General features: G+C 38.7%; 4 protein-coding genes across 4 annotated transcripts; 2 read left to right on the top strand and 2 right to left on the bottom strand.

The window, feature by feature from the left end:
* The first annotated feature begins 3322 nt into the window (after positions 1-3322).
* On the top strand, positions 3323-5788 carry LOC122625911. Its single transcript, XM_043805970.1, has 3 exons — positions 3323-3477; positions 4290-4460; positions 5459-5788. Exons 1-3 carry the CDS (start codon positions 3423-3425, stop codon positions 5662-5664), a joined length of 432 nt encoding a protein of 143 aa, XP_043661905.1. The 5' UTR covers positions 3323-3422; the 3' UTR covers positions 5665-5788.
* Positions 5789-7437: 1649 nt separating this feature from the next.
* Positions 7438-8533, bottom strand: LOC122625954. Its single transcript, XM_043806025.1, has 2 exons — positions 8390-8533; positions 7438-8318 (listed from the first exon to the last, which is right to left on the bottom strand). The coding sequence occupies exons 1-2, from the start codon at positions 8448-8450 to the stop codon at positions 7924-7926; spliced, it is 456 nt and encodes a 151-aa protein (XP_043661960.1). The 5' UTR covers positions 8451-8533; the 3' UTR covers positions 7438-7923.
* A 439-nt stretch (positions 8534-8972) lies between these two features.
* On the top strand, positions 8973-10465 carry LOC122625052. Its single transcript, XM_043804909.1, has 3 exons — positions 8973-9116; positions 9234-9419; positions 9882-10465. The coding sequence occupies exons 1-3, from the start codon at positions 9065-9067 to the stop codon at positions 10106-10108; spliced, it is 465 nt and encodes a 154-aa protein (XP_043660844.1). The 5' UTR covers positions 8973-9064; the 3' UTR covers positions 10109-10465.
* A 136-nt stretch (positions 10466-10601) lies between these two features.
* Positions 10602-11281, bottom strand: LOC122625045. Its single transcript, XM_043804898.1, has 2 exons — positions 10954-11281; positions 10602-10897 (listed from the first exon to the last, which is right to left on the bottom strand). The coding sequence occupies exons 1-2, from the start codon at positions 11194-11196 to the stop codon at positions 10658-10660; spliced, it is 483 nt and encodes a 160-aa protein (XP_043660833.1). The 5' UTR covers positions 11197-11281; the 3' UTR covers positions 10602-10657.
* Positions 11282-11523: the final 242 nt, after the last annotated feature.

Below are 11523 nucleotides of genomic sequence, written 5' to 3'. Positions count from 1 at the left end.
TGTGGAATGTTTCTCGAATGTTTTTATTAAATTTTCTGCTTCGCCTGCCTGATAAAACAGGCACACATCTACGCATCTGGCAATGGGAATGGCAATGGAACTGGGACTAAGAGTGGGAACTACCCCGCATTGCATACGAGAATGGACACTGAGGTGGGGGATTGGGGCTGGGCAGACAACACTTTGCACACTTCATTAGATCGCAAGTGAAAGATAATGGAAGGCGACCGAAACAATGCCCCGAAAAATGATGTGTTAACTGCAGCGTTAAAAATCTAGAAAAATAAGCAAAGGAGCGAACGTAAAACCTTAAACAGCCCCGGGGGTGAAATTGAGTACAGTGAGGGTGGAGTGGAGCTTGGATTTCTTTGCCAGTTCACTCTATCGCTTTTCTGCTGATGTTGCGTAAAATGTGCAATTTATGCCGCCCCCGAAGTGTTGAATTTTAAATTTCCCTATAAGTGCGAGGAGGAGGCGAACGGACCGACCTTCAGGTTCAGCCAACAATGGCCAGACATTGATTTCTTATCGTTGGCCTGGAAGCCTCTGAGCTCTAAACTCGGATACTACGTACGACTACACACATCCTGCAAAGTCATTTTGATTTACTGGCAATGATTTTCCAAGTTATTGAACAGATTAGATGGGCGTGCCTTAGTTTGCCTGCAAAGTGCCAAACAATTTGTTTATGTTTTTCGGTAATGGACTTGGCTTCCTCGATCCTTCTTACCCGCCATTAAATGCAGGAAAGTCCTGAGACGAAAATGAACATTTTCAGCTCGTTTCTGGTAGAGCAAGTTTTCCAAATGAAATGACAATTGGCCAGACCAGACCAGAACTGAACTGAACGGAGGACGAAGAACGGAGCCATATTAAATTGGGAAGACGAAATAGATCCCCCAGCTCCGAGCTTATTAATATTGTGAAAATTGTGCACAGCAAGTCAAATTTCCTTAAACGGATTTTCTCCAATTTGTTGCTGTCCGTGTGCAACGAGAAGCAGATTGAATATAATAAGTATGAAATAGCTATAAATATCATATTGCGAAATGGTCAGCAACAGGCAACTGGACACCAGATCCAACCTGGAGCAACTGGTCCCCATTGGGCAGTAGAAGTATGAGACGAAGAAGGGGTGAGACCATCATCAACCACAACATGATGATAATGTTGATAACAACCAATAACGCCGCAGACAAACTGAAAAAGTTTGTAATCATAGGCGACGTTTAATTGCTCTACAAATGCAGTTTATCAGTGGTATTTTATAGCAAGGAACTTACTATTACTTATCTTAATAATAAGTAAAATATTTAAAAACAGCTTTTAAATAAAAGAAAAATTCGAAAAAGGGCATCCCACGAAATAAGTGACTGTCTGATTTTTCCATTCAATTTTAGCCCAGCTTTTCCCCAATATATAATTGAATTCTAAACCAACGCAAACATCTCCAGAGAAATAAGTCGACAAAGAATGCAACTGCAGCTTCCAAGCCCCCTCCTCATCAGAAATATAATAGAAAAAATTCTATGCTCCTCTATGCGGTGGCGTAAAAAAAGATAAAGGAAATTCAATCAGAATTCTCTGCTGTAGCTGACCACCACAAAGGAGAGCCGAGCGAAGTGAGATGGAGATGTGGCCGAAATGGGAAAAGCAAATCCGCTTAAGATATTGTATAAATCATGGGCCACAACATTCGACTCCCTGCCCCCCATCCCCAATTCCCCCCCTCTTCGCAATTTGCAATTATGTGGCAAATTGGCGGCTTGACAATGCAATTGAATGCAAAATATTTGAACAATGAACGGCGAAAACCCGCCCAGAGGCCGGAAATTGAAAATGTCCTATGTCGACCACCCAAATCCGAACCCTTTGTCATTCAAGTTTCTCATTATGTTGCTATTACGTCGATCCAATGACACATCGCTAATTATGCGAAACAAAAACGAGTTGAAAATATATTAGCAATTTGGATGACTGAAATGGATGTCGCCAATTTCTAACCAACACAAATTTAAAAACTATTGAACTATTACTATTACAGTCTGTGCAAATATTTAGTAAAATATATATAGTAAAATATTTTAAATAATTGTTGCTGTGTGGTTGGTAAAAAAGTTGTTAATGTATTCAAAAGTCAAATTTACTGAGAAGAGCTCTCTAATATTTGATATTCCATACTCATACTCATTGAGTTAAAAATTCGATTTGTTTTTTGCGGCGCAATTGAAACAAGTTTCGTCACACAAACAAATTTTGCACTCAACAAAAATTGTCTCAAAAAGCTTCAAGACGTGAAAAGTTAATTTTCCATGAAGAGCTTCTTTAATGCGACAATTTTCCAAGGGAAAAGCAGCTTTTGAAGTTAAATGAAGCTGATTTATAGATACCTACGTATCTTCCTAGTGCAATTTTGTGACTTCCATACACACACTCCATCTTTTTCTTCCCGAATAGGATTTGTTGCTCCCCAGACGGCTGGTCTTATCGCAGAATTTTCCTCTTAGTCGAAAACTGCCATGACAACAGACAAAGGAGGCAGATTCAATGAGTCGATTGCTCAAATAACATGCAACAAAATAAGCAATCAGTGCCCAAAAAAAGAGCATGAGAAGACTACACATAAAATTGCAAGGTACTTTTTCCTTTGGCTGTTTGAAAATAATACGTAAAGATTAAATGAGCTGAAGGTCGTTGAACTGAGAAAAATTTCCTTTCTTTTTAAGATTGCCAAACTCCAGCAGGAAACCTAATGATTCATATACAGTTTTTACATGCAAGCAAGTGAGTTTATAGTAGTTCCTACTTATTCAAAGATCTAGTGAAGCTATAGATACATTATTAAACTCAAATCAATATGGGAATATCTACTGTAAATATTGCCGCATCCAAACCAAATATTTCTGGTTTTCGATTTGAACCCATTCTGCCGATCACCTTTCCAATAAAAGTTCGATGGCCCTAATCAGAGAACTGTGTCACTTTGCAATTTAATTCCATTATCCGCACCGATTTTAATTGAGGAAAAGCCCCACAGTTCAACCGCAGCCAATTCACACCGCTAACAACAATTAAACCCATAACAGTAGTAGTAAAAGATATAAACTATATGACCGCCTACGAAGCTGCTGATCAAAACAAAATAGTTGCATTTTTTAGTGACCCCAATGCGTGGATCGCCGGATTGACATAACAAACACACATAACTCGTTCCGAGTGAAAACTCAACAAATGCCAGTTTCTTGAGTGAGTGAGCAAAGCTTTTAGTGCCGATCGCACTCGAAAACAAGTTGCAAATGTGGAGCGTGCTGAAAACAAACCCAAAACTAATTTCAGTTGTTCAGCGTCTGGCAAACGGTTCAAACCGAAAGTGACTCGAATACATTTTCCAAATATTCAAGATTTTTAAAACCCCACCGAATATGATGAAACAAGTGATAACCGTGCTCCTCATCGCTTTGTGCATGATGCACAGTGGTAAGTGGCTTTTCTTTTGGGATTACATTTCACTGTTTTTTTTTTTTTTTTTTTTTTTTTTTTTTTTTTTTTTTTTTTTTTTTTTTTTTTTTTTTTTTCATCGGAAAGTCACAGTTGTGAAAATCATTTGCTAAACTGAACCAGATATTCTGATAGCCTGTGATATTTTTGTTAATGAAAATGTCGGGTAGGATTGTCATAAGATAACAGAACACGATATTTGACTGAAAATATTATGAAAAAAAAAATTAAAACGTGGATAATGTATAGAAAAAGATTATTAAATCTTCTACAATTATTTTTCAAAAAAGATTATCAACGATGTATATGAGTAAAGTAGGTTAAAGTTATTTTATTTTTAAAGATTATCAGATATAGGTAAAGTAAAGTAAGAATTTCAAAAATTAAAAATTAAATAAACAACTGGAACAAGATCATCCGCATTAAGTCATCACGTCCACCAAAAAAAGTATTCAAATAACACCCACAATTATTTCAAATACCAATGCACACGCAAATGATAAGTAAATAAATCAAAAAACAGACATAATCACGTATTTTTCCGTACGTTTTGGAATCGCATATAGAAATGACTTCATAGTCGCTAAAAAAAAAAATCAGAGGTCTTGAGAAGTTTACGAGCTTAGTGTTATTGTTTATTCGCGCTGAGGGCGTTACATAAATACGAAACGAGTGAGATTGCCAGCGAAATGGAGATCTCAAACTGGTTACAAGCCAAACACATTCAAATGGCCGTCCTTGACCAAGCCATTGAATTTGAATTGATTCTAACTAACTTCTGCCCACTTCAGCCTCGGCCATTAAGTGCTATCAGTGCAAGTCCCTCACGGATCCCAACTGCGCCAAGGACAAGATCGATTCCACCTCCAACATCCGCACCGTGGACTGCGACAGTGTCCCCAAGCCGAACACCATGGAGCAACTGCAGCCAGTGACCAGCTGCAACAAGGTGGTCACCAGCGGTGAGTGAAATCCCACGAAGATCTCGTTTTGCATACCAATTTTACTATTAGAGACGCACGCACCTTGAACGCAATGAAATAAATTAATAAGACGTGATGTCACCCGTGCAAAGTAGTCGAGATATGGAAGGTACGAGTTCCAATTAACATATGGCAAACGAAACACAAACTCAGAAATCGTATGCAAAGCAGATACAGTGCGTTTCGCAGTCGTAAGACCAGAAACTGACATAACTCATTAAAGAGGAAGTAGACAAAAGCAAGCAAATAATCAAACTATGTTGTTTGTACTAAATAGCTAAATATAAAAAACTTAAAATAAAGTCAGAATTAGTCAGAATAGAAATAGAAGTTCAATTTAAATGATAAACCAATTAGTAATCAAGTGTGAACTAATTTTAAATTGAGTCTGTGACTCATTAAAAGTAAACAAAGTTGTGTATTTTTTCGCACTTGTTACAGTGGGGACTGAAATGTAATTGTTAGAAATAAAGTCAAATTTACCTAAGGCGGCGTTTTGTAAAAGATGTAATAGTAACATTTGTATTTGTTCAACTGCAGTGGATTATTGTGGCTATTCCACAATGCTACTAAATGGTATATAAGTCACTCGCATTGTTGATAGTATTACTAGTATTGAGATATTCATATAGCTTTCTTGTATGCAAACATTTCTAACCGAAGTTCATCTTGCAAAAATAAACAGGGATACAAATTTTCTGTATTAGCAAATGAAGTTATTTTAGATTGAAAGCTCGCTACATCATTCAAAACATTCTTAAAATTTTCAATGTATGATTTAGGTATATATATATTTTAGCTTAGCTTAATTAAGCGTTTAGCTAAAATCATCATGGTGACTTAGTTTTAATCACCGCCAGTAGCTGACAGGCAATACTTTTGTTATAAAGGCCTCTAATCAGGCACATATGTTTGTTGAATATATATTATAATTATTCTATATTAAATGTATAACTATTTTGAATGGAATTCCACAGACCGAGCTGGAACGATCGTATCCCGCGACTGCCACTTCGAGTCCATCGGGCAAAAGAGCAACGAGTGCACGGTGACCCACAGCCGGCAGGTGGAGAGCTGCTACACCTGCAAAGGTGACCTGTGCAACGCATCCGGAGCAGGTCGATTCCTGGCTGTCAGTGCCACTGCTCTCCTGGCGATCCTCGCCCTCCACATGAGCTTGTGATCCGACTCCCAATCCGATCCGGAAGTTAGTAAAATAAGTGTGAATAACATACCTGTACAAAGGAGAAATGTAAATGTTAACTATAATATTGATCAAAATAAAGTAAACTAAAATAAAAAACTAACGTATTTTGTGGGGGATACTAAGGGGTACGACAGCATTGCTTATTTATTTATTAAGGAAACCAATTAAGTATTAGAGTTCCAACAACAAATGTTTAACAACAAATGTTTATAAGTAACAGCACCTGTACCTGTGATAGTCCATGAGCTCCAGTCGCATCTGGTTGAAGTTTAGCAATATGTTGCTGGTAAAATCGTCGTGAGTGGAAGCAAAATTAAAGTCGAAGTTCGAATCCATTAGTAGGTACTACTTGGTTTTAGTTTAAACGATTTACTCGACACAATAACAATAAGAATACGGTGGACAAGATTACGAAAATAAAAGAAAATGGCGACAACGGGACTTGCAGATTTCGCAATCGGCGGATAAAAAACACAATTAGGATCGAAACAAAACGCCCACACACACTTCTCGGATCACAAGCACTTCATTACGACTATAAAATCCACATTTTATCCACGTTCTTATTGAAAGACAATTAACATGTTAAAATAGTCAAAAACCGCACAATACGAACAAAAACGAAAGGAGTTAAAGAGGAAGGAATTAGAGATGGCACGAAGAGTCGAAAGAAGGAGGCTTTTATCGATAATGCAGCCCTGCGCTATTTACATAACCAATATAATTTACAAAATAACTTTAGATTTTACAAATTTCCGTGAGCATATATGCAAGATTATCCCTAAAATCATCTTGCACATCACAATGCTGTTCGTTCCTTATAGAAAATATAGAAATTTATAAGTTTTCCCCATTTACCTCCATTATCAAGATTTCCCAATCGGTTCCAAATCGAGAAGAATTGACCATAGGTCAAATATAAACTCATTGAATGGAATATTTTTAATCGTTTCAAAACACTGACAACGTCATGCCATATAGAGCTTAATCGATCCTATTGAAAAGTTGCTATTTTCATCTCTGTCATTTTTCGTCGTTTGCGAATAAGAAAGTAATTTATTTAGGACAAAGTAAAGGGTTTTTGTTTGATTATTTCCTTTTTTTAATAGATGGAAAACAATAACTTCTTTACTGCGGCTCAGCAAAATCTAGAGAACCTTCCGAACTGTGCCGTAAAACGCAGATTGGAATCCTGTTTCCAATCTTTAGAGGATTCCGAAGCTCCAGGCTACAAACGTCATAAGTACGACGATTACTTGAAAGCAAGGGAATATGTTGTTCCAGAAAGTCCAGGCAATCATTGCTGGAATCAAAATGAGATTCCTTACCTAGATTCTACGGATGTTTCCTCACCAAATGAGATTGTTTATCTGGATATGGAGCTCGATTACCCCATTTCTATTAGTCCTCCTCCTAATAGAATCGTTTCAAGGAGGTCTACACTTTAAAACAGCACCAAAGGTGTGGAGATAGGTTCTGGATCCTGATATTAAGCTGGATTTCCCTATATATATGTTCTTTGGACAGAAACCTCCTTGCTAGATGACTAAGATCCTTTCTTGTTCTCAAGGAATGGGAAACCAACCAGTATATACAATTCATCTGCAGGCTGAATAAAAAATTAACTAAATTTTAAGACTGTTTGTTTCATTTCGGAAAAAGGATTTCCAAACCCACGCTTAAACTTTAATAACCTTATGAAGGGCGAGAATCAATGGTCGACTGGTGTATAAACGTTTATTTCAATTACAAAAATGTTCTAATTGTCTTTGCATTACAATAAAAACTTGTAAGCCTTTTGGCGACTAAATCTAGGCGTTTCTTTGTAAAAACATTACAAAATACATGTAGAAAATAGAAAGTATTGCAAGATTCAGTTTACGAGATGGAATGTTAAATGCGTAAGATACTTTTTGGACGGAGATAGTATTTTAGGCTTAAGTTACGATTCGAGTCGTTTACAGAAAGGCACTTGATTACACATCGCTCATTTTTCACAAGACTGTCAGTACATTAAACAAAGGACTTTTAAGGAAGTTCATTTACAAATTTTAAACATATTTGGTTTCTCACGGTTGCAATTATACACTTTTCCAGTTTATATCTATGTTGAAAACACAAGCAAAAAAGCTAAACTGTTAGCGAATAATGAAGTTTTGGATGCTTTCCAGTTACTGGACAGTCTTGCGGCAAATAAGGCGTGGCATTGGCTACAACTGGAGCAGGAGGATCCACCTATTGCCGCAGGAGATGAGCCACAATTACGGAGAGCAGTGTGCCAGAGAGCACGCCCATCAGACCAAGCCGATGGATGCCCGCCGAGTTGCAGCCGTCCTTGCTGTTGCACGTGCAGAACTCCATGAAGATGTTGTAGCTGCCAGTTCGCATCAGGCAGTAGCGTTCGTCGCCCTCGATGCCCGGCTCGCCCATGTAGGCGCAGCTGCGGAAGTACCGCCACTCCCCGTGCACCTTCTGCCGGATCTTGCGGCACATCGTCGGCCGCACGCCCTTCAGGTGCTCCAGCTCCGGCGCCTGCTGGCAGTCGGTGATCGCCAGGGTGCTGTTGTCGAAGGGATCCCCGCACTTGGGGTCGTTATCGCTGCGACAGTCCCAGCATTTGATCGCCTGGCCTGGAAAACAAGTTGCGCAGGTGGTTAGCACTGTCGGTTGCGCAGGCGCAGTTTCGGCTTCGAGTACTCACCCACTTGCAGCAGGCAGCATAGCACAATAGCAGATAAGACGCATTTCTCCAGCGTTTTCATCGTTATATTTGTGTTTTTCTTCGCGTTTCAATTGATTGAATTTTTTTGGGCGTGTAAATAGTAGTGTGACCGTGTGCGCTGCGTTCTAGTAATACTTCAAAATATGCATTATCATGGACACAAACCAGACAAGAGAACGAAACCGAGTGGCAATATTGTTTAAGTTTAAAAGCACCGTTAGGAATTTTTAAAATATAGTTTTCATTCTATGTTTTTATATCGCAGAAAAATACATATTTAAGAACAATAAATTACAATTTTTTTTTTTAAATGTAGAAAGAAGTTATACATTTTATTAATGAGTACACATAGAACGGGTTAGAGAAAAGTACAAATTTTGTAAAGGGAGTATGACGTTTAAAAAGTGAAGAAGTTATGTATTGCATGCATATATCTTCGAAACATCTGCGTATATATTTGTAATCATTTAAAACCATATTTGAAATATAAATAATTAAGACAGCCGCAAAATCAACTAAGTTAGTATTTTTCTTATTTGGTATTTTACCCCTACTCACCATATGGTCACACGAGGGCTTGCGTTATTTATTTTCTTGGCTTAATCCCATTTTATTTAAGTTAATCGAAGCGCACAATACAGTTTTAAGTATAAAATGAATGTCATGCTCCGTTGCACGTTCCTGCTGCTCACCCTGGCCATTTGCGGTAGGTCATGAAGGCCCAGTCGTAAGAATCCCAATAAGCCACCTTCTAATCTCGGCTTTTGGGTGTGGCTTTGACAATTGTTTTGGTTAATTTTAACTAATTGGTGACTTATTACAGGCAGCTGGGCCATCCGGTGCTTCCAGTGCTCCTCCGACCAGGATCGCAAGGGGCACGACAGCTGTGGCGCCTACAAGAGATTCAACCGCACCGAGCACATTTCCATTGAGTGCAACAGCGACGAGAGCCACATGCCAGGATCCTTCTGCATGAAGGTGGTGCAGCAGGGACCTCGAGGATTTATCTGTGAGTAGGAGTAGTGTACGCCCTTCAGGGATTTCTAGTTAGTGCCCCGAAAACCATATGCATAGTAATCTCCCAGGCTCCCATATGCATTTTACTACGACACTCGTGGCCAGTCCATTGGTGTGGTCAACTTTATCCTGAATAAGATGCACCCTTTATGCCTTTCGTTCTTCAAAGTCACGAATCTGGTATGTTATTCCGGTGTAGGTTAACTTTCGCATCGGTCAACATGTGGGATATATCTGATAGTTTAGGATGTTAGTTTGTTGAAATACCTAATGGAACCCATTAATGAAATATTTATGCATATGTATATGCTTACTTATAATTTTATCTTGACTGTGGGATTATAATAATGTAAGAGGTATAGATGTTTGTTAAACTGTCTAGTTTTATAAAGGATTGTCTGACTCTTTTGGCAAATATTTTTGTACATATTTTTAATCGAATTATTTTTTCCAGGGGACGGTCGTTGGCGTCAGGTGATTCGGCGATGTGCATCCGTTTCCGATACCGGAGTGGTTGGCGTCTGTAACTGGGGAGTCTACGAGAACGGAGTGTACTGGGAGGAGTGCTATTGCTCCAGCGACAGCTGCAATGGCTCCAGCTTAGCTCAAATGCATGGATCCCTGCAGCTTCTTTTGGGTCTTCTGCTAATTGGCGCTGCCTCCAGAATCTTTAGAAGTTAATAGGAAAACCAGGCTTACCCTCACCACAAACAAAACACAAAAAGTGCCTTTTCGCCACGCTACATGTATTTAAGCTAGAATTGACTTTTGATAGCAGAAACACATTCCGTCCACTCTTCCTGTCTATAATTAAGTCGAAAAGTTTAAAACAATTAATCGTATTGGTATACTAGTTGTCTAGTTACCCACACAGTGGCAGGTAAATTTAAAAATACCTTTACTAGACAACATATTTCAATCAGAAGTAAACATAAACACTTGCAAATTTCGTATGTCCCTTTTCCTTTTTGTTAAGTTAACGTACATGCGTTTTTAAAAAGGATTTTACTTCATGCTTATCTTACATAAATTTATAAGTAGTTTGATTTTCCAAAAAATTTACCATTCCGAAAATTGACAATTGATAGTTTTTCCCATATTTATTACTATAATTTACCTGCCATACCAGAAGAACCTCCACATATCGAAACACCAGTAAATTGTACACACCGAATCTCGAGTTAAGCACCTAAAGTGGAAATATACACTATATTAAGAATATTAAACAACTCAATTTTCATTTCTATCTAAAGCGCAGCCAATTTGCGTGTCCATTAGAGTTTTCAGACCGTTTTCTGACCAACCAGCCTTCGGATCTTTGACCACCGCTGAGTAAATGGTGGTAGAGCCATCTTCAAATGTTTTCATGGCGTAAAAGGACTTTCCCTCCTCCAACCAAACGCGCAGCTCATCCGCAGAATTGGCCGCTGACGAGGCGGACTTGATGTCATTGCCAAAGTTTTGACCATACTGAAAAACACAGAATTACCTTAATGATCGCTGCTGAACTGCAAGACTGAACTAACCCATTTGCGATACAAATCCGAAGGCTGGTGCTTGTGCGTCCATCTTAGAACTTTCAGATAGAACATCAGGAACTTGTGCACATTTTCCTTAATCCTGATCGACGATGCCTGGTGAAACTTGGCGAGCTCTTCCAGGGTGCTTCGACATATCTCCCGATCCTTTGGTCTTCCGAGATTCTTGCAAATGGCCAACGCCACGCGGCGCAGATTCTCGAACTCCTCGTCCAGCAGCTGCTGCCTCATAATGTGAAATTTTGGAGATTTGTATAAACCTAGAAAAGTATTTCCAAATAAAATGAAGTGAAAATGACTGGGCGTGCTTTCAGTTTAAGGAAAATGTAGTGAAAAAAAAATATAGTAAAAATGTTACTTGTAGAGGGTATCCCAGGCGGGGCGAGGTGGGGTTGGTGCAGGGCGGGTTCAGTCCACAACTTACTAGCAGTAATACAGATAATCGGGAATCGACATATCGTTTATTTTTTTTTTTTTTGCAATTCTAGGTATTCAGAAATGTTAAACTTTCGTTAGCTCCATCCGAGTACGGGTTCGATAGTCGGGGAATCAATAATT

Source organism: Drosophila teissieri, chromosome 2L, assembly GCF_016746235.2.
Source record: "Drosophila teissieri strain GT53w chromosome 2L, Prin_Dtei_1.1, whole genome shotgun sequence".
Classification (NCBI taxonomy): Eukaryota; Metazoa; Arthropoda; class Insecta; order Diptera; family Drosophilidae; genus Drosophila; species Drosophila teissieri.
This window is presented reverse-complemented; position numbering and strand designations above follow the sequence as displayed.